This window comes from Cygnus atratus, chromosome 1 (assembly GCF_013377495.2).
Source record: "Cygnus atratus isolate AKBS03 ecotype Queensland, Australia chromosome 1, CAtr_DNAZoo_HiC_assembly, whole genome shotgun sequence".
Lineage (NCBI taxonomy): Eukaryota > Metazoa > Chordata > Aves > Anseriformes > Anatidae > Cygnus > Cygnus atratus.
The window spans coordinates 88,891,670-88,914,966 of NC_066362.1; the positions used below are offsets into that span (position 1 = coordinate 88,891,670).

At 37.4% G+C, this 23,297-nt stretch overlaps 1 protein-coding gene across 11 annotated transcripts in view; it reads right to left on the bottom strand.

The window, feature by feature from the left end:
- The window catches only part of EPHA3 (EPH receptor A3), a 218,298-nt gene that overhangs the window by 180,836 nt on the left and 14,165 nt on the right, over window positions 1-23,297 (bottom strand). For 4 of the 11 annotated variants that reach the window (XM_035540651.2, XM_035540652.2, XM_035540647.2 and 1 more), the window contains exon 2: window positions 20,129-20,193. In XM_035540651.2, the coding sequence (XP_035396544.1) occupies window positions 20,129-20,193 (65 nt within the window). Of the gene's footprint in view, window positions 1-16,159; window positions 16,220-20,128; window positions 20,194-23,297 lie in introns of those variants that run through there. The other 7 variants (XM_035540655.2, XM_050708033.1, XM_050708034.1 and 4 more) reach the window with 4 other exon arrangements.

The window sequence follows — 23,297 nt, forward strand, 5'->3', positions numbered from 1 at the left end:
TTTATTTAATGATTCTGGTGAAGCATCCTTGAATAAGTTTACTAGTTAATTTTAAACAAAAATGCCTACCTTAAGCTCTTTACTGGTAGCCAATTTACTCTTTGAAAGTGATAACATAAGATTATCTTGTAGTCAAATGTGTCAAACGACACTAACAGAAAATTAAAGAATTTCTGCTCAAAATCACTTGACACAAAATCTGAGAATCAAAGTCCAGGGAGTATAGCAACAACGGTTATACAAGTTATTTATTTCCAAATATCAAGAACCTCCACATTTTTGAAACATACAGTAAAAATCATGCTTCAAGGTTAGAGAGCTCAGATTAAAATTCCATATCTTAGTAATTTTACTTCTTATACCAGTTGTTTAATTTTTGCTCTTATTTGATACTGCAGCAAGTGGCACAAATCACCATCAGGAAACAAAAAACTATTTTTTCCTTGACTTTCCAATTCACCTTGTCACACCCCACCAAAAATCTTTGTTGTTGTTGTTTGGTTTGTTTGTTTTCAGCCAAGGGCTGTCTTGCATTTCATTTCTTTTTGCAAAAAAAAACCAAAAACCATACTAGCGAGACACAATGAACAATTTCTCTTGTTATTACCACTAAATAATACAGACTACTCATTTCAGAAAATGGTAGTATTTCACATTAACCACTCACGTGCCTGTGCTTTAAAAGAAAAAGGGGGAAAACACTAGGGGGGGGGGGGGGGGGGGGGGCGGAAGGATGGTTCTTAGTTGCAAGAAACCTGCAAAATTAGCCTGACACAATGAAGTGCTGTACCAACAGCACAGCTTTATTAAGTCAGGATTCTAGATAGATTTGCTCACTTCTGTGTAGTGTCTGCCTGAGAAGAAAATGTGATTTTATTAACAATACTCTAAAATAAGCATTTATTCTCTTACAATGAGGAAAGCATGTGGTAAAATAGAAGAAAACCAAACAAAACCAGAACTGCTTATATACCAGTGTAACTACAGCATATAAGAGCTGAGATTCCTCTGAAATCAACTGAGTAATGTTATGGTAAAAGATAGTATAATTGAGATCAGACTTGCACCCAATGAATTTCCTATTAATATTTAAATCAACAAAGAAGAAAAAAAATCACTAAAGCGCACACACATTCAAAACCCTTCAGACTCTATGATTATAGCTGCTATTGAAATTATGCTGCAGCCCTGGAAAATCTCATTGCAAATTACCTGTCAGTCACGAGCACATTCTGTTCTCATGACTTTGATATCCTAAATGGATTTACTTCAACACTACCAGAAGACTCCATACCAGGAGTTCACAGAACGAAACCAAGCCCCATACACCAACCCCTAGTAGGACCTATATAAGAACCACTCTGTGTTACACTGAATCGATTCAGATTAGAGCTGTTAAATCAATGCCACTGCAAGTTACTAGTGTACAAGAGTAACAGTTCCTTCTCTTCCCTCAAGAAATACTCATTTTACTACACTTTACTGCTAGAAACTAGAATTTGACCAGGCTTAAAATATGGAATAACACCCTCTGTCTCTTAAAACTAAGTTGCCATGATCAGAAGCACTATGAATCTAAACTTGATAAATTTGACTTTTTCCCAATGCACACCATATGCCTACATCTCACCTGAAGCTATTGTGTGGTCTGAAATGCCTATTATTTTTAGGAAGAAAGTCCAACCCCAAAAGGATTTTGTACAATATGTGACGATACGATAGACAATACTGGTTTTTTTTTCTCCTTCACTATGGAAGTGACACCGGAGAGGCATTTATATGGCTATTCCTTGCAGCCAGCCCTTAAAACAGATCTGAATGGATCAGGGGAATACCCAAAAGCTCTGAGCAGTGTCTACAACAGTTTTCCTATGCCTACATGCACCAAATAGCTAGAGGTAATTTTATGAAAAACTAACATTAAACTGAACACTGTTGTGATGTCTAACTGCAGCCTATATGGCAATTCAAATTGCAAAGTTTATAAAATAAAACACACTTATGTGATTTGATGATTTTTCAAAGAAGCTATTTGAAACTATTCAGAGCCATGAAATGAAAGCAATAAACTTAATGGAAATAGATCACTGAATATAGAGCAAGTAAAATGATCCAGGCAGAGGAATTTATCACCCAGATTTTACCTCTGCATACATGGCGAGACTTTTATACATATAATCATCAAAAAAGTCTTATTTTGCTATGCAGACTTCTGAAGCAAGGCATTTGATGAAGACTTACTTTTTCAGATGAAAATTAAAAGGAAAATAGTCCAGACCAAATCACCTAACACCAATGAAGCCAAACAAATTGTTCACAACAGTAAGGAGAGAGAGGCCAGAATGCTCACTTCTCTCTTCACATTAAGAAATAAAAAAGTCAAGTTAGAAGGAATAACCTTTAAGAGCAATAAGAAAGCAGTCAAAATCTGGAAGACAGATATCACATTGCACATTGTCAATACATTACAGTATGAGATCAATGACTATTAAGTTAATTTCACATTCATTCCAGAACCATAAATCATAAAGAACATGATATCAATACACTGATCTGATCTGCAGCTTTCATTTGAATTAAACTGAATTATTTTAATACTTAATATTTTCTTTGGGAACGGTACAACTTTTTTTTTTTAATTTCCAGTAAAATAAAATTTGGTTTCCAAGACTTGACAGTGGTTCCTTCAGTTCACGTTTGCTGCTATTGACTACTCTGCTCCACCAACACACTGCTTAGCACTGCAGGTTCTAATGTAATAAACATTAGTTTATGACAAAATATCCATATTTCATGGTCTTTTAAGAGATTCTTTTTAAAATTAGTTTGCATATACTTAAAATCCTGGACATGTTTGCATGATGAAAAGACAAGATTTGTATAGCAAACTGTAACAATAAATATCCTTGATCTGTGAGATATTTTTGTATTGAGTGCCATATACTTCAGCTAATAATTTTAACCAAATGCCATAAGCTATTACCAGGCTCCCAGAGCTGTTGGCGGGGGAAGAACATTATTGCTGCTTTTAAATGACTGGTAACAGTTCCTACTCCAACCAGAAATTTCTACTCAGAAAGTAGAGCTACCACGTTAGCATATGGCACTAAGCACCAAGACATCAGTCCATCGGCAGCAAATCCTTCATAAGGCAGACTTTCTGCAATGGAAGTGATGAAAATACTCTATTTCCCTGTTATTGACTTAATCAAATTACTAAAACATGTAATACATGATTGCTAGAACTTACCTGTATCTCCAGAGTAGGAAATTACAACAGTGTACTTGTCCTCTGCAACCTGGTAGCAACATCAGGACTTTTTCTACTGGCTGCCAGTCAAGGCAATCAGCAACATGGAGAACAGCTTTTCTTCTCACTCTCATACTACTACAGCACAAATGAGAGGCAAAACAAAAAAAACGTGCCCTCAAAAGAATTCACAAATTACAAAACTGCCAGCACCTGAGACTCCTCTTGAATGGTAACTGATACCTGCTGGTGCTACCATCCTCAAAATGCAATGCAAGACCTTATTCCACAGCTGAGAGATCATCCACAACTTAGTACATCAGAAACAAATACAGAAGGAACTTAATAACATCACATGGGAACAAACTCTTCTTCCATAAAATTTGTCTGAAATGCGTGAATCTAAAGTCCTAAACTGATACATCACATTCACACACACACACACACAAAAATAAAATAAAATTGAGAGAAGAGCCCCTTACAGATCAAAGTATTGATTTCTCCAGAAAATCAACAGCAGAAACTTCACCTCCATTTCTGTCCTGGGGGACTACGGACAAGAAGCAGAAAGAGAAGAAGACAAGAGGGAACTTTAGTCTCCATGATGCAACCACTTTCATTCAGGTTTAAATCCCAAAATACTGCTTTTAATGAAGGGGTAAATCCCTCTCACAAGTGCACGTACATATCATAGATATCTGATAAATTAAAATTCTTCAGTGAAGTAACCGCCACAGCACCCAAACATTAATACTCTAGAAAATAGCCTAAATTCCCTAGAAAAGGCAATCTGCATGCCATTAAACTGCGCAGACACTTTCCCTGCATCCTCAGTTCTCACCCACCCCTTTCTTTTTTTCTGCTTCCAACACATACATGGAGGTCTTTGTTCCCTACATCCTTCCCTCCTTCCAGTACAAGCTGCATTTCTGGCGCAAGAATATTGCTCTAAATGAGCTGCTAGAAACCTCTGCATGACAAGTCATGCAAGCTAAAGGAAAAATGGCATGTGCCTCAGTTGGAAGTCTTAATAAGGAAAGCAAAACATGTAAAAAGATGAACGGACAGACTGAAAAAACACTTGCACTCAGAAAAATGCAAGCTGACATTTAAAGACATAAGTGAGAACTAGACTCACTTTTACTAAGCTCCCTGACCTGCTGCTGACATCTGATTTCATCTTCATACCACTGGATTTTAGGAACCCTCTGAAAGCGGTGCAGTTTCTTTTGACAGATCCACAGGGAAAGGAGATGTAATAACTTTTATGTTAACCAAATGTTTTATATTTCTTCCCCAGATCCAGAGAAAAGCCTTCTCTTATGCGAAGCAGAAAGAAATCTAAAAACCCCTTGAAGAATACCAAAGCAACAATTTCCCATAGCCAAGTGGACTCAGTCAATTCCTACATAGATGGACAGATGTAATACAAGTTATACTGCACACACACATCCTACATCATGGTCTGACATCCAGTCCTTCTACAACTGTGACTATATCATCCTTTTGTCTCTGCCAGAGTCAGTTGGGGCAAAAATTTAATTTTCACAAGGTATACATGACATTTAGTTAGCTACTTTCTTCTAGGGTTTTCTCTTCAGCCTTCCAGAAACAATCATTGTGAAACTACGGCTGAAAGCACCTGAAAATCAATTCATGAAACAAACTCATTATAAACCAAAACTGTCAAGATTTATGCAGCTCACAGATAACAAGCATGTGCTGTAAGGCTATGAAATAGGTATGTGTTTGTATGCTGAAAAGGCTGCATATAGTATCAACTATACGCAACTTTGCACATCCATCACCTGCATTTTCAAGCACTTCATCAGGCAAAAAGGTGAGTGTGTGGATGAATCATAAAGTTATCCACATTTATGTGACCTTCAGAGAAAGAAGACCACAGAGAGCTTCTACTAGGTTCAGAACAATGGGGATAAAGAATTAAAATTCTGCTATATATGGTAATATTTTTGGACAGAATTCTATACTCATTTGACCCATTAAGATATCTGCTAAACCTTGGAATAAAGTAACTGTAAAAAAAAAAAAAGTAGAGAATTCCCAGCAGTAAAACAGTGGTTTCAAACAGCACAGGATATCCCAATTTTTCATTTTTTTTTTTAATCACACTTTTCACTGAACACCAGAGAAACAACAGACCTGCAGATACAGAGCAATGCAGAATGTTTTAAAACCACTGATAAGCTTTTACAAGCACTGTTTATTAAAAGTCAGAGCTGATAGCAAGTTTATACTTCATCAACAAAGTCAGACTTCTGAAAGCATTGGAGAGGGCTGCTACGTGAAGAGACACTGCTCTGAGCACAGCCCCCTGGTTATCTCCACCTTTGGGGAGCACAGAGAGCCCTTTGGAGAGGAAGGACCATCTTGCCAGAAAGACCATGGGCATGAAAAACATGTGGATTCTCTTCTGCTGGTTTAACAAACAGCAGGAGAAAGCTGCTGGCTGGCTTTTTCAGTGTACAGGTTGCTCATACATAGCTGTATATTTTAACGTAAGATTGCTTAGACAAATGCAAATGCTCTATGATCTCTTTAGCTTGAAGCTTGTCTTTTGTTCAGAACCCAAATATTTCATATAGTGACATAGTACATTCCTTTTTCTTTCTATTGTCCATCATCTTTTCTGCTACATCCACAAAAACGGATACTTCATTTTGCTTTTTCCTCCATCTTCCTGAATTTACTGTCTGGGGCTCTTCTTCTCCTTAGTTCCATCTCCTTCTGTGCGACATTTGCTGTAGACATCTATTACATTGCTATTACCTACAGCATCTGTTACCTACTGTTTTTCCCCCATAGTATTCCCGCTCTTTTCCATGCACAAAATGCCAAGGGTCACCGAAACAAGCTAATGCTAAACCATTCCCACAGTCGGTTAGCCCAATATGATCTTTCTTGCGTTACTCTTGGTTTACACATTTTTAGAAATTTGTGGATACAGAAACAACTCTAATTTAATTTTGGTTTTATGCAAATTCTGTGTTAATCAAATTATCCTGGGTTATTTCTAAAGATGCTTCACTATTTTTTTTTATTGCCCTGTTTCTCTCAGATACTACAATATGTCTTTATTATTTATTTTGACCTTTTGGCAGTCTTACTGTATTGTCATTTTAATATGGTCATTAACCATTCCATAACCTTTCCAGTCTCCCAACACACTATGGACCTTGCTCATACAACCCATCAGTGATTACTTATTACATTTCTGTATTCATCCTCTCTTCCACAACAAAGGCATTTAATAGCCATTTTGAACCAATGATTTCTCTTCAGACACTTAGTTCACCTCTGTCCTTTCCAGACATGACTTTACCCCACTGAATGTCATGTCACAAAAATGTGTTGCCAAATTAAAACAGTTTATATTCATTTTGGTACATCACGTTTACAAACCATTACTCACATTTAGGATGACAGAGGTAGGAAATAAAAAAGGCATTACACAGTCTCTGGTTCAGTGCAGGAGCATTACTTGCACATAGCTGTGTTTTACTCTTAGTTACAATATAAATCCAACAATTCCTATGACTAAAATGGGTTCATGGGTAGGTTAACAACAACTTCAGTACACTACAGACCTTAGAGCTTTGTCCAGCTTTCAGATTGTCCAATGTGACAGAGTTGATATGATAAAAGTAGTTGTCTCCTGCTAAGAACTAAGTTTAGGCAATTTACCTGGGTCACTATTCCAGACATCCTTTTTATTATTCCTCTTTCATTTTTCTATATAAACCTTTTCAACTACTCCACATTGTTAAAACCATACAGATGGGAAGTTAACTATGTCAGCTATCGGAATGGTTGTGGCGTTTCTTGTGAGGCCACAGAGCAAAGACCACCTAACATCATCTTCTCATCTGACATATTTAACCTAAAAAAGTCTTCTGTTACATATATATTCAGAAGCAGTTGGGCACTTCCCACCCCCACCTCCAGTATTTTAGTCCTGTAACACTTCTCTCTGTATCGATAATAGAAAATATTGCAGAAGTTCCACCCCCCCCCCGTAATTTTCAAATGCTGTTAATACATTTTTGTTTGTTTTATTGGGATGCAGAATCACATTTTGGTGGAAAATACAGTAAACACATACACATATTCCTCTCAAACGCAGAATCACATGCTTGAGATGTTCAGAAGGATTTTAATTGCTAGGAACATAAACACTGACTTTCAAGCATACACATACTTGTAAGGCCTTTTAAATTCCAACCAAGTACTATGGTACCACATCTCAGAAACCCACCAAAGTCAAAGGAAGTTTTCTAGAACAAATCATTTCTTTGCATGTGAGAAATGAGCAAGTCTGACTTTGTGTCTTTTTTTTTTTTTTTTTTTTTTTTTTTTAAATCCGGTGCTCCTCTGACTATGCTTAGGGTTGCAGAGCTTTATCTAGAGGCTTTTCCTGAGTTGGACTTTTTTAATGGCTGTCCTCCACGTAGGTACTGAAATGTTAAAGTGGATTACAGCTTGAGTGGAGCAGCTCAGTGAAAGCCCTTCTCACGTGACCCATGTAGGAATTAAATGTGGCAGGATGCAATTCTAACACTGTAACTGTGTAAATTTTCTTTTTTTTTTCCAATCATATATTTTTATAATCATTTTAGTAATGCAGTGCATGTAAGCATGCATCTGCATACACACAGATATAGGTCCCAGAGTTGCACACCAACACCACATTCAGAGAACATCCCTGCATTGTTGTCACTCTCCCCAGGATCTCACAAGATGACTTCAAACCAGGTGAACCTTCGATAGAAGGCTGTCAACAAATCAAGTGAAGAATGCTTGCGTCTCAAAAGAATAGCTAAGGTATACGGTCATATACATAAAATTGTTCCCCCAACTTTGAGAACACACAGAATTAATTCTGCGCAATCCATAGCAAAGCACTGGAGGAAACTTCTACACCGTTCCCATCCTTTTTGGGACTTCAGTAGATGCTCGGTCTGGCATTTAACTGCATTCCACAGACTCCTCCCATGCAGTTGGTACAACGTGGATATATGAAACAAGACGACAAAACAAGTTGGACCAAAGCATTCGCTGACAAGAAATACAGAGAAGATTATTGTGTTTTTCCTGTAATGGCAAAGGAGGGAAGTTTAACGGTAAAAAGGTAAGTTGAATGGAATGCTATCACGCATAGTTTTGTACTTCTCCCTGCTTTTGTTTTGTTTTATAAATAAAAGGAACAGAAATTTTAAGCGGACTGATTCTTGTCTATTTCCTAGGTCTCTTCCGGATGAGGACCTTTTACTGAATTTGAACATGAGAATAAGAAGAAAAGGAGATGCAAGGTTTTAATTCAAAATCTCTGTTTTACAGAAGAATGCAAAAGGAAGGCTTGAATCTGTATATTTAAATCAGTTTTTCCAAACAAGGCATAACCAAATAGAAAAAAAGCCAGTGCCCTTCTTACTAAATGAATTTGATTTATAAATAAAACACATTGCAAGTGGCCATGCCAAAACTTGTTTACATTTGGTCACAGTACTGCCTTTAACTCAACTAGTAAACTAGGTTAAACAAACACACATCACATTTGACCAGTGTTTGTAAATAATTCTAACATGCACCAGTTAAAATGCATATGGTTTTTAAAAAGTTCATTTCCAAACATGTCAGAAACAATTAAATATAAATTTTATATATAACATAAAATAGGATGGCAGACAATCCTGCAAACTTCTGTACATCAGTCATTGCAAAAGAATCTGAGGGCATAACTTCAGTTCAGATGGTTCCTTGCCCCTTTGTTGAATTCTTTCACTTTCTAAAAGGACATAAACCTGAACAGATTATACACTTAATAATAGATATATAGTCTTTTACACCGTGTATACAGAGATCTGCCATTCTTCCTATTAAAACAGAACTCTCAGTCAAGTAAAACCTTATTTTCTTTGCTCAGTCCTCAAAGTCACCACTTTTTAACCTACGCAACACAAATTGCAGACCTTTCAATTTGCATCTCTATTAATAAGTGGTTTAACAAAATAAGTTAGCTCTGAGTTCAATGCTGCCCTCCACCTTCTAAATTAAGACACTGCACTAGTGCAGTCACATGCAACTGAATTCTCAAGATTTAGTATGCCACACATCTATCAGTTCTCCTAAAATCTTAAAAACACCAAAACTCCGCGTTTACTTTCTATTTCCATAATTTGCTCAGTTTCTGCTTTCATTTTAGTTATGAATGCTTTAAAACCACAAACTCCTCAGAGGCTCAGAAGTGGGGTAACCCACAATCCACCTTCTATTACAGCATTAGAAAGACAATGCACAACCATCTCTTAAAATAGTGTGTAAACTGAAGATTTCACAGTACTGAAGTTCAGTAACTGGATTGTTCCACGATTTGTGAATTGTTGTTGGGAACTCTGTGCTTTAAAGCCAATACCCCTGTTTATTTGCATGTGTTAGTTTTCAGTCTACAAAACAGAAATTATGCAGAAGTCATATTGTCCTAGCAAATCAGTCATGCAGTTCAGTTTCCACCTGGGCTGCACGTTCGTTTTGAGCACGGACTACTTCTCCACCCATCTGTCCTTCATCTGCATAGTACTGTTCTACCAGTCTCATTAATGTTCACCCCTCTGGATGGTTTCATTGTAAGAGGATGTTCTAATCTGAAAACCATTTACTTTTGAATATACGCTGCTAAATTACAGTGCCAGCAGGAGAAGCACAGCTCAGCCTCTCCTCTAAACATTTAGTCAGGCTAAAACACTTCGACATAAATGCTCTACAGTTCAAACATTTATTACCAGGTTTCAGAGTAAAATTAAATTACTGTCATGGATACATTACATTTATTAATAAACTGTCACAAGAATATTAAAGAAAGTTAAACAGGTAACACAAGGATATCAGGGAATATAAACGCTCAAGTTCCAGTAGCAATGTTTGCTTTGCCAGGTTACACATCCCGTAAGTTTGATGGAATGCACTGCACATAATGTATGAAACTACACAGCCACGAAGAAAATTAACTTCTGAAGTTCTGGTTGGGATTTTAATTTTGTGCTCTGTGAAAAGGGGAAAAGCAAGGATCCTGTTTATTTGAACTCCTAGCAAATATTTACACACAGGTTCGGGAAGGCAGAGTTTTGAAGAGATGACAGGCACAAATGTCACTGCAGTTTGAAGGAAGGAGTCAGAGGGATGCTAGTAGTTAACCCAAGCTCTCTCCTTCAGAAGCAGAAGCCAAAGGGTCCTGCCTCGCCTCTGGAAGACGCAGGCTGTTGTGGTATCTTCTTTCCCATGCAACAGTAGGGAATAGAAAAGATCCATGTCTTCCAGATGGAAGGCAGCAGAAATAGCTCCACCAGCAGTTTAAATGTGGGTTGCTTTCTACAGATTTCAATCTAGAGTCTTCACTCGCCCTCACACTTAACACCTCTCTCCAAATATGCTTTGACTGTTTAATGTAATTCCACCCAGAGATCTCATTTTCACTTCAGTTTAGCTTCCATTATTACCTCATCCCTCTTTTTTTGTGCCCTATTCACCCTCAGGAAACATTTGTTTGCCTTTTTTTAAAAACAAGCAAACAAAAAAAACAAACCACTCAAATCAAAAAAGTATTGTCCTTAAAATGCTCCTGGCCACTGAATCTTACATGAAATCTCCCCTTCAGGCAGAAAACACAAGCTTAAGATCCTCAGCTATCATGGAAAATGTTTGTCAGATTGGAAAAGAAAACATTCAGATTCTAGACAAATTTATCTTCCCTCACAAGAGGTTTTGGAAAACAAGCTAGTATAGGACGAGACTTATAATTTTTAGGAACTGTGGAGACCTAAACGACAGTATGCTGTTACTATCTCTTCCCAAGAAATCTTAACTCCTCCAGCACCCATTTTGGTTCTACTTGTCAAACCTCTGGGTGGCAAAGGGTAAATACCTAAAATAAAATGTGATGTTGCTTGTAAACTGCTTCTAGACTGAAACACCTAATCGGTACATAGACAAGGTATGTACACTCCTGCTTCATCCTGTCCTTGGATCCTTTCTGCCATTCTAGTAGGCATTGTCCGCGTGTTCATCGGTAAGCATAGCATTACAACTAGTAAGATTGCCCAATACCAAGACAGTTAGGGGAGAAAAAACACATGAAGTGAGGAAGCAGGGCTTGTTCAGTCTTGTAAAGGGAAAGCCAGGCAATGATCTAATTGCAGACTGCAAAATCTTGAAGGGGACTTAACACAGCCAAACTCTCCTCAGTAGAAGCAGATGGTATAAAAGAAAATGGCACCAAACTGTGTCTCGAGAAATGCCAACAGGTATCAGGCAGAAGCCTGTCACTCAGAAGACTGCAGCACTGGAACAGGCTGCCCACAGGGCCTGTGGAATCTCCACCTCAGAGGCTTCCTGGAGTCCACTAACACAACACCGTAGCTGCATTAGCAAGGGTCCTGCGTTGAGCAGGAGGCTGGGTGGACTAGGTGGCCTCCTTGAAACTCTTCCAAAAGATTTCTTCATTTCTCTGATAACCTACATGTCTGAAAATGAGACATATTTCAATATCACAGTTTAAGAAAAGATACCAAGTGAAAAGTAGATTCTTAATTACATCACTCTGCAGCCTGATCCACAAACAACACTGACATTTTCAACCAGTAATAATTATACAGCACAATCAGACCTTGAAGCACGTAACCCACCAGACCTTTTTGTCCGTATCAGTGAAGTCTAAACAGACCCTAAATAAAGATTGTTCATTAAAATCTACCCGAAATGCTCTAAGTCAAAGAACTGATAAAGTATATATATATAAAAAAAAAAAAGAGAGAACCATATCTCCTACCATTCCCTAGCATTTCTGTACAGAAAGCTCACATCTAATTTAGAAAGCTTCAGTAATACAACTACTGCAAGCAATTATTGTCCTGTAGATTTAAAGATTCACTTTGGGATTTTTATTTATGTCCTTTAGAAATGAGAATATAAACAGAGCGATTCCTCTTTTTCCCTGAAGCCTGACTAAAATCAATCACCAGCCCCTTGAGGAAGGATGACATTGACTGCCCCTACTTGTCTAATGCAACGGCACACAAACCACAGAGCAGCACAGCACTGGCCCATATGTACACGTGCTAGCAGGCAACTATCAACCGTTCTGCATGTCTTAAGTTATCCTTTTGGGCCTCTGCAAATCCAACAGCTGAAATGCAGTTCTGGTCTGTGGGACATGGAGGAATAGCAGTTATGAAGGGCAAAGCGACACACGGACAAAAGGACCAAGTGACCCAAATAAATCTCCTGGATTTCATCACTATGTTATGCCTAAGACAGCATCTAGGCACAGTGCAGAAAGCCTGTTTGGGTGGTAGTGGCCCACGGGTGCTGACAGGGCGGCAGCCCGCCCGTCGCCCCACGGCCATTCCCCCAGGCCACAGCCCTCGGTTCCTCACCAGCCCTCTGGGCTGCAGCTGATGGAGGCCGAGGGGCTATGTCTGGGAAGGGCACTTGGTTAGGAAATCTGCAAACACAATCTTTGGGCTGTTTTACTAAAATGTTTAATAAAACAGCCTGAGGTGTGGGGGGGTGAATTGATATGTGCCTCTCCTGCCTGCAGACTGCTGCAGTCTCAGCCTCATCCTTTCGGCATGAGACCCAGCAAGTCATCAGCGCACTTGCACCTCTATTTCTCGATACCTTTCAAAAGTCATTTTAAATTTCCTGCCAGAAAATACTGTACTACACGATGACACTCACTTCATGTTATTTTTCAAAAATCTTTAAAAAAAAAAAAGACCTACCAAAAGTATCTAGACTGTAAAAAATAATGCACAAACCCAGGAATGCTATCTGGCATAAACATTTTTGGCCATTTTAAAATGGAGATTATAATTAGCATTATCATCTAGATGTTGTAAAAGCAGTCTTAAAACCAACTGCAGCGTGCCCCTTTGATAAATAATGTAGCATTCCATGACAGTTACTCTATTAACTTTGTTTTATTCTGCTTTATGTGAATAAATTCAGCACAACAGAAAATGAACAAAATTATAGAGTAAGCATTTCTTTACAAAGGGAAAAATATCTAATGGTGATCAAGCCATTTGAGAGAACTTCTCACAAATGGTCTGCATTTATGCTGACAGGGCTGACAGAAATAAAACTCTGCCCATGAGGGGAATGATGCTGTTTCTAAGCTTTGAAAGCTTAAAAAAAAAAAAAAAAAAAAAAAAAAAAAAAAGCAAGCTGAAGTATCTGCAATTCCAAATCCAAATACAATCTTTAAAGTCTGGGAATAGAAGCCAGAACCTGCTTTTTTTTTTTATTGGAAACCACAGAAAACTAATACCCAACCTTCAGCAACCCATTACCAGTCAGTAAAATGACTGATGAGGCTAATGAAATATGTTTTTTTCTCAGTAATTATCATTATAAAAATGGAACAACAGCACTGCACTTATTTTACATTTAGCTGTTTTTTTTTTTTTTTATTGTTTCTATTTCAAAAGAAAGGAAAAAAGGCTCTCCCCCCCTCAATGATGACATCGTGGAATCTTTGTTAATGAGAAATTAGCACACTTTTCACTTTATGTTAAAAGCTATTTTTAAATTGCACCAAAATGCAGTATTGTTATGATCAGACCGAATTTTTCGAATGAATAGACAAGAGACTACAATTTTCAAATCAATATGTATAAAGAATATTCCAGTGCACCACATCTTAAAACCACATTTCTTTCTCGTAACGACTAACAACTTACAGCAAGAAAGTTGTAAATATAATTTTGAACTAACATTGCAATCTCAAACTTTTTCAAAGCATTTCTCCCATTTGTTCAGTGAACTCCACCTAAATTTTTGCATTTAAACTTCCCTTTTAAATGCATGCTTAATGAAAGCAGCTGAGATTGAGCAAAAATCTAACAAAAGTCAAAGCCAGCTAAAGTATATCTGAACTACGTTCTTATTCTGGAATACTCATGTACTGCTTCTGTAGACATCAAAATTTTCATATTATATTCAGAAAGCAGGACTTATCAATGCTAACACTATTCATATAATTAACATAACCATCCCACATATCTCATAGCTTTAAATTACTACTAACAGCAGCTATCAGAAAGGGGAAAAAGTACAAAACAAATACTTTTTATTTTTCACCCATCACATTCAGAGTTAGTGTAAAGGAAGCATCCACGGACTTGAGTATTCTGATTCGGGCTGTGAATCTAAACGAATAGATTTTAGTACAGGCAGATTTCTAAACACCTCTGCAAAGCTAAATCATTCACTTTATATCTTATGAATAAAAATATGTTCAAACAGTTTTAGCGGTAGGAAAAAAAACACAAGAAGTCTGTAAAGGACAAAGAGCATTTTTGATTACAGGCAATCAGAGGTGAAAGGAAGAGTTTGTGTTAAAGGATCGTTTTTTTACTTTTCACACTTTTATTATTCTGAAGAAAGAAGAATAAAATGAAAGGAATATACTTTCAATGTAAACCAAAAGCAGATATTTAAGTTAAAAAAAATCAGAATATATTAATGAAAAACATTTTCTCAATCAGTTATTCAGAGCAAGACAAAACAAAGTCGATGATTGACAAAAACAGAATTCCTAGTGGTTAGTTTGACTTTCAGTCACCAAAATAGTCTGCTTAAATTTCAGACCTGATACACAAGCCCTGAAAGGCAGAGTGACAGTAGGAAATACATAAAGTTGTAAGGAGACCAGACCTCAGGCAAAACATACATAAATCCTGGTTTTAACAGAATGTTAACAGAAGTACTAAGGAAATTCCACTACTAACGAGTAGGAAAAAGAAAATGTATTACATGCCCATTTTCATTTTGGGAGCAAAGTACTTCTTTTTGCATTTTATAGAGATATTTTTCAGTTTCAATCTTTTGTCTTACACTGATTGTTTGATAATGTTTTCAGTACATTTTGAAACACATTTTCACTACCACCTTGTGAGTCTGGTAACACTCCACACTTCAAATACAGTATCACTTAAAAGTTGACAATATTGGTGTCTCAGACAAAAAAAAATATATATATATACACACACAAATGAAGACATCAACCAGTATTGAAAGAAAACTAAATTTAGGTGAGTTCATAAATTTTTGTACTTGTTGGCCAGTTTCAAGTACAACTTAAGGCTGAGCTGTCCTAAGATTCTGCAGGGGTGTGAAAATCAAGGACGTGTAAGGTAAAGAAACTTTCTGTGTACCCAGCTGAAGGGAGGGCTGAAGCATGACACCAGGAAACCCACCCGTAGTAAGGACCTACTGCAAGAAAAGCTTCAATCACAGGACGCAATGAACCACAAGACACAAAGCTACAGGGAAACAAGCCTCATTGTTTCCAGTACTCATGGAAGTACTTATTAATCTTGAAAACTTCTGTCATGTAAACAGAAAAACTTTCTGTTCGTAATGACCTAAATAACTGATTCCTGAATGCAGTTTATCCAAGCATACCTTAATCACAGGCAAAATGTAACTGTGACCAAATTTTTCTCTACCTTCATCTAGTCACAAGCAACAGCCAAATGCTTATTTATTGAGACTTTTCTTCATCTGCAATATCACACAAAAAAGGGCCAAAAAGTTTTTACTGTGCCACACATTAGCAGACTATTGCATCCAGAACAAATGCAGCCAGGGAGACTCGCTTTGCTTTCGTGGGTAGGCAGTAACACAGTCTAATGTGACAAACTACTTGCAGGCTTTTGAAATGTAAGAAAGGAGACATTTTCCTCATTTGCACTTAAGATTTTTGATTCTAACCCAATTCTGGTTCATGGAAAAACTCTCAATCTCCATCATGCACGTTCTGGCCTTCCTCGCATAACACAAACTATTACAGAAACAGGGAATGCTATCCTTCCCTCCTCTAATACTTACTAAAGTTTCCATTACTGAGATCCACGTCTTGCTTTGTCCAAATGATCATGAGAGCAAGCACTAAGAAAAAGCAAATTATTCACACCAGATTTTCAAAACAGTTCAGTGTACAGTCAGCAACTGAAATATGTGCCCCAAAGTTTACGATAATGAGCACACCCAGCTCTTGAGTCAGACAGATCTGAAGAAACTCAGGGACCTAAAAAACTTCTCTCATAATTAAAGGCTGTATCTTTTTTTCCCAAGCAGTATTTTAAAATTTTGCTCACAATTTACTAACTGTGATCATGTATAGATAGGGTTTTGTTTTAAAATAATTATCTATTACTTGATAACAATAAATGCCAGAGCATTCTTTTCTCTAGCTACAAGGAAGAAATAAATAAATAAACAAACGTTTATTTTACTTTTCAACCAATTACCCAAAAAGCAAGCACCCAAGAAATTTCAAGTCCATAAATACATGTGATAAACATGTAAATATCAAGTCACAGCTTGGGTGACAGCAGAACAATGCACTGCTATTATGTCAAAGACATTTTTCCAAACTTCCCAAAGAACATGGAGATAGATTCAAAGTACAAACATCTTTCTTACTAAAAAAAAAAAATCATACTGAAACCAATACAACGACTCACATGAATATGCAGAGCAGGATTTAGACTCTACTCATTTTGTCCTGTATGAATTACCCATCACATTTCTATTGTGCATTATTAAAGTGACTTGCTTTTTTATCCTCCCAACCCCCACATCTGTGCTGCTGTAATTTATGTGAATTGCAGTTAATGATCACTTGCGTTATGCTTAATCAGCATATCAATAATATACTCTGCACAGACTAAGTAGCTCTTCTTTCTTTCCCCTTTAATGAAACCTATAGAAATGGAACTGGTATTTGACTGATTGGCATTACAAAAAGGTTGCCTAGGCAGGTGCTGGAGATGGTAGTACAGGATACAGGCCTTGTGACTGCTGCCAATCATGCTCAAGCCTCAGCAAAGCCAGCTATTATATTCTTAATTGAGTATCTAGAGGGGCCGATGTTTGTTACTTAAGGGATTTTAACGAGCTTGACCAGATCGGTGTTCCTGACGCCAAGGCTGTGGCTGTGTGGGATGGTTCAAGGAGAGATCACATTCTTACGGGGTTATATTACTAAACCATGGACTAAAACACCGCCATCAGAGTGTTCTTATGTGGGACACGGAAATCATTGAATACAAATGAGCTATAAATCTTAACATGAATATTCAGGAATTTCTGGAAAGCTGTTATTATATACGCCCAAGTCAGACCGAAAAGAAGAAAGAATAGCCATAGAATGCAGAAAATGACAACAATCCAATCTGGGTAGTTTTGCCAGAAATCAATCAATATCATGTATAGATCAGATAGAATGATTAACCTAATAAGAGGTTTATTAAACACTTTGGCTAGATTTTTTTTTCTTTTTTTTTTCTGTACGTCAGCCTCCTCAACATATTGACATTTATGGCTTCAGATGAGAACACTTCTGCACATTGAAGAAGAATTGGCACAACACCAATACTCTCATTTGTGAATCACAGCCTCAAGAGTAGCTCTATTACCTTTACCTTGTAAATCACCACTGTGCTATTAGCAATCTTTCAGTGTGATGTGACAACTTTATTATAATGTTTTTCCACTGAAGTTTAAGTTCATATTTTAGTTAGCTTGGAGACTGATGCAGACATATTTACCAGGTTTAATTAATTGCCTATAAATAATGGGCTGTAAAAAGAAGATGTCTCTTTCTTATGATGTTCAGGTTGTCATCATTTTACAGAATAACACCTATTCAGACAGGATACACGCTGGTGTTTTCATACTATACTTCATTACATTTCACTATGCAAGCTTAAAATTTCACACTACTTTGAGGGCTACAGTTTAGAGTCTTAGTTCTCTTACAAAAACACAGTACATGTACTACATCAATTTACTAGTAATTAATTTTAACTAGAAATTTCATTAACCTCTAAGGACATTGCTGAAATTCCATGATTTTCTTTGGCTTCAATATACATGGACATTACAGTAAACAGGAATGGCATGCACAGACACAAACAAGTTGTGCTGGATTTACCTGACACAAACTTGCAGAAGCTAATAAAATTGTTTTTAGAGAGCTGGAGACCCTTTCTGGTGGGGTAATGCAGCACATCTGTTTTTCTTATAGCCCCCAAGATACTGTATGTCATTCCCTACCAACTGCTTTAGGCATCCAAGGCAAGAGAGGCACAGCTGCAGGGAGCTGAGCAGTAGATCTGCACAGCTGCAAGGAGATGAGCAGAGCAGAAGAGTAAAGCAGAAGAGGGCAGGGCAGCCAAGAGAGAAACAAAAAGACGACTTTGCAAAGGAAAAAAAAAAGTGCAAGTGAAGACAAAATACTGATGAGCTTGAAATTGCTGGAGAGTTCCCTCTTGGACATCCTGTTTACAAAGGTTTCTTATTGGGAAAAGTCAGCAGGAACAGCCACTAGAAAGAAACTTGAACCCTCTTCCTACCTCTTCCCCTTGAGAATGGAACAATTTGTTCAGAGACAGAGAGAGATCTACATATTAACTCAGAAAATAAACCAAGCCTTAATCCTTAAGTACTGCTAAACACCCACAGAACAATTTGTATCAATAAGGCACGACTTTAATATTAAAAACTGAATCCCACAAGGTATATATGCAGAAGTACTGTTACTACCAATATCTGTAAAAGTAATAAAGGCCAAGTAACAGCTTGCCCAAAGCTACAGAATAGTCAAAAAGTAAATGCTCACAATCCTACAAATAAGCAAACACCTGCCAACACTAAGAATTCAAAAAGCAGTTGGTTTGGATAAACAATGGACTCCTAGCTAGAAACTCCTTGCCCTTATCAAGACTAGAGACAACATTTCCCGAAGACTTACAAGGGGCAGTGTGCTCTGGCAGAGGTTTACTCATAGGGTAGGAGACTGGCTGAGAGACACACAAAAGATTCTAGGAGTTGACATTGAAAGTTAGGGACCTGAAGTAAGACTTCTCTAAGAAGAAGGAAACGAAGCACCACTGTGTGAGGGCAGGCACAAGTGAAAGGGCAGCAAGAGAAAAAGCCACAGGTCTTTGTGCGGCTTAGGGCTTCAGCCTACTAAGTAGGTTTTTTGTTCAGGGGACAAAATGTAGGAACTTGATTTTTCTTGCATATCTCTGCTATGCAACATAAAAAGAAAGAATTATGTGTTTTTTGTTTGTTCGTTTTCCCTACGCACAAGCACACACATAGAAACAATAAGCTGGAGAGTGACTGGACATCAGTGCCACCAGACAGCTACAAATTGATATTCAGATGGCAAAAATGGTGGCAAATGCTATCTAAAAATTATGGCATTAGCTAATGTGAAAGCTTAGAGGCTCTAAAACGGCACTTTTCCAAACAGAATACCCAGTTTCATTACTTCTGGATACAAGATAAACAAACAAACTCAAGAACATAAAACATTTCTTTCATTACATTCCAACTAATAAATTACAGTACCTGAACAATTCATCACCCAAGTTACCAAATGAGTACTTACATCACCCGCTTACGTCCACAAGTTTTTCACCTTCCGCTATTTCCATCTGAGTAAATAATCAAGTAATACTATGAAACAGTTCCATGATATCTTTTAGAAGTACACACTGGAATAGAGGGAGGAATGGTGCTTAAAGACAACTTTTTTGTTCAATGCGCCTTTTGCTTTCATTTTCTCCAATAAGATCTTCATGGGAATTATGTGCATTGTGATATATGTTCTAAAGAAAAGGCAGCAGAACTTCATAAGCCTTATATTTCAAGTTTTGAGCAGACAATTTTTGAAGCTCCAAAGAGCCACAGCTATTGCACAGTGTCCTCTGAAGAGGAAACAATGGTTAAATAGCACATCGGTCTGTACCACCACTTTTCCATTTCACAGTCTACTGAACTCACCCCATGTGACGGGTAGGAGATCCAGCCCAGCTCCCCTTGAATTGTTTTTGAATCCAGCAGATTAACTACAAAAAGACAAAATGAAGAAGAATGAGTTTCATTTGCCTCTGTCCAGTTAACCTCAGTTACCCATGCTAAAAGATGTGTTTATTTGAGGACCTTGTGAAGCAGTTGATTTGTTCAGGTGGCCTGGCAGATAGCTACAAAGAAGAAAAAGACAGACAAATGAAAAGGATCGCCTTGTTTATCTTAAAATGTGGTATGAACAGCAGACACGGGAACTTTTCAAAACAAAAAAGTGACAAAAATAAACAATGGATCTCTGTCCAAATTAATTACAGCAGGGGGTAGGAACAAAGCGGTTCCATCAGCTGCACAAACTACAGTGTTTTCCCCTTGGATGCCTGAAATTTGGGTCAATGCATCTAACCACATAGGTGAGATCTGAATATTTTAATCATTATTTGATTAAAAGCCTGTATTTGGCATATATAATTTTCTCAGAATGCAAGAATAAATAATGAATGCTGATTAAAGTCTTTCCTTTATCTCCTTCTTCCTTCTGATCTAATTTGTTCTCAAATTGTCTTGTAGTAGTGAACTGTTTTCTAAATGTCATGTGTAATACCGTAGATACAAAAGTAATTATTTACAATGCTTCAAGTTCAGACAAAGCTACTTAAAGAGCAGCATCAATTTGTATTTAATCTGGCCATTATCTTTATTTTTTTCTTCTTAAGAGGAATGCACCAATTTTCAGAGGAAGAATGAAGGTTTTATTTGTAAACAGTCCAACATAGACATTTTCCAGCCAATCCAACCACGGTGTTTTTATATCAATTTTAAAATGTGATGTAAAAAAATAAATAAATAAATTGAAGGATATTCATTCTTTCTGTTTATGCATTTTTGCCAAACACAAAAAATAAATTCAGTTCCTTAACCTGGTCATAGTCTCCAAGTGCTTAATCAAAAAGGTTCCTAATTAACCATTTATTTATTACCATGAAGCAGAACAGGTGAGAACTGATACAAAGCATCATGAAGAATCGTCATCTCTATGAATACAATCCATTGAGATATTAGTATACAACACAACAACATTGCTTATGGTGCTCACAGAAAACAAAATAGATAATTTCCCTCACTTTCCTTTCCTATTCTAATCAATCTGCTAAATTGACCTATTTTTATTATATTGGTGTTGACCTTTTAGTAGCTGTTTAATTTTGGTTATCACTTAAAAAACAAACAAACAAAGAAAACATAACAGAGCTATCAAGGCTTTTTTTTTTCCCTCTCCTCTCCTGTTATTGGGACGTACAGGAATACAGAAATATTGGGATACACAGTAGGGAAAAACAGGTATACAGTATTAGAAACCAGGCCACGTTATCAACAACCATAAATACATGCATCTGTGTGTGTTGCGCGTATGTGTATATACATGTGCACACATATATATATGCAGTGCTATACTACCATGAATGATCTGCTTTCTCATATGGGTGAAAAAAAATTCCCCTGCAGTTATACAACGCTTTAAAAGACAACAACAGCATTTTGCATTTTACCTACATCAATAACCAAAACATTTTTATTAATCTTACATAAAGAACATAACCTGGCATTGTATTTGTTGGCCTCCAATTTTCATCAACAATTCAATTTTCAATCACCTACACAATCAAAGAAATCAGTCTTTTATTGAGTGCATGGGGCCCTAGGCAGACTATCATGAAGCAAGGTTTGCATCTATAAAAAGGAAATACTAATAAGAATTCAAAACGAAAAAGTGCAGTTCTGTGGGAATTTGTAATCACAAAAGCAAGATTATGGATCTCCAGGGATAAGACATATATTTGCTGTGCATCTGCAATACGTGGTGGTGAAGGAAGTATGACTTTTGAGGCAAATTACTTGGCAATATGTTGCTAAGGCAAATCACTCAGCAAAAAAACTTAAGTAATATATTTATTTGTTAGGAATGAGCTTCTTGAAAACATGATTGCAGTCACCCTGAAATTTATGAATTTAGTCCAAATTCATCAGTCTCATCTGGAAGAATACACAGGAACAGAGTCACAGCCTGGTGCTAGTTCTCCTCTTGGGGCTTACCAAGCAGCCTAGCAGTGAGAGCACACCCTTGAAGGACACAAGATCAGCACTCAGCATCTCTGTCCACATCTCCCTGTGCCACCTCAACAATGTCAGAGCCCCGCTGCCTGCCTAGCTCTCAAAAAAGGTTCACCAGGTTGCCAAGTAATCTAACGTGAAGTACTCGCACACATTAAATAAGGCTGGAGGGGCAATTCAGTGGAAGCCACGTGTGCCTGTGAAAGGACGGGGTTGGTTTAACACCAGTAGGTAGCAAAGCTCCACCACTGCCCCACAAGAGCTGGATGCCCCCACTATAGGGCTAGAGAGCAAGTCGCCATGCCCTTCCACCCCTCTAACAGGGGAAGCTTACAAGAGCACGGGACACAGACCTGCAACAAGCCAGCAGACTTCCAGCTCAGAAGGTTTCAACACCAGAAAACAAAATTCAAGCTCTTTCTTTTCACGGTTAAGGGCAAGGAGTCTAACCAGTCTTGCTCCCCAGCAAAGTAACTGAATCAGTAAGACAACTCCTTCAATCCTCCTTCCCAAAGCTGTTCTACTTGGGATCAAATCTTTTATAGCAAGAGCAATTTTTCGGTGTCTCCTTCAGTCCACCTTCCTCATCACATTCAAAGTGGCACTGCTACACAAACTACTTTGCCATGTTCATATATATTTCACCACATTTTAAAAATATTAGTTCCAATTCCTTTGAGGGATGTGTGTGTGCATGTCACATCAAGAAATAAAAAAGACATGGGGAAAAAAATACTCGATGAAAGAAGACATTGCTATAGTGACCCCCTAGATATCTGTCACGGCCTTGTACCTTTATTGTGTGCCTAGTGAAAACTGTATTTTAGGCAAGCAGAAACACACACTGAGTGCTCAAATTCTTTAGAATCCAAATGAAAATCATGCATACAATACTTTTTCTCTATTAGTTTTTTTTTAAAAAAAACTTTTCATCAAAAGTGTACAGTTTTTTAATAGTGTCTGAAATGCAAAATATTTTTCTTTTCAGGTTGCCACCTGATAAAAACGACCCTGCCCTCCACCCCTCAAAAAA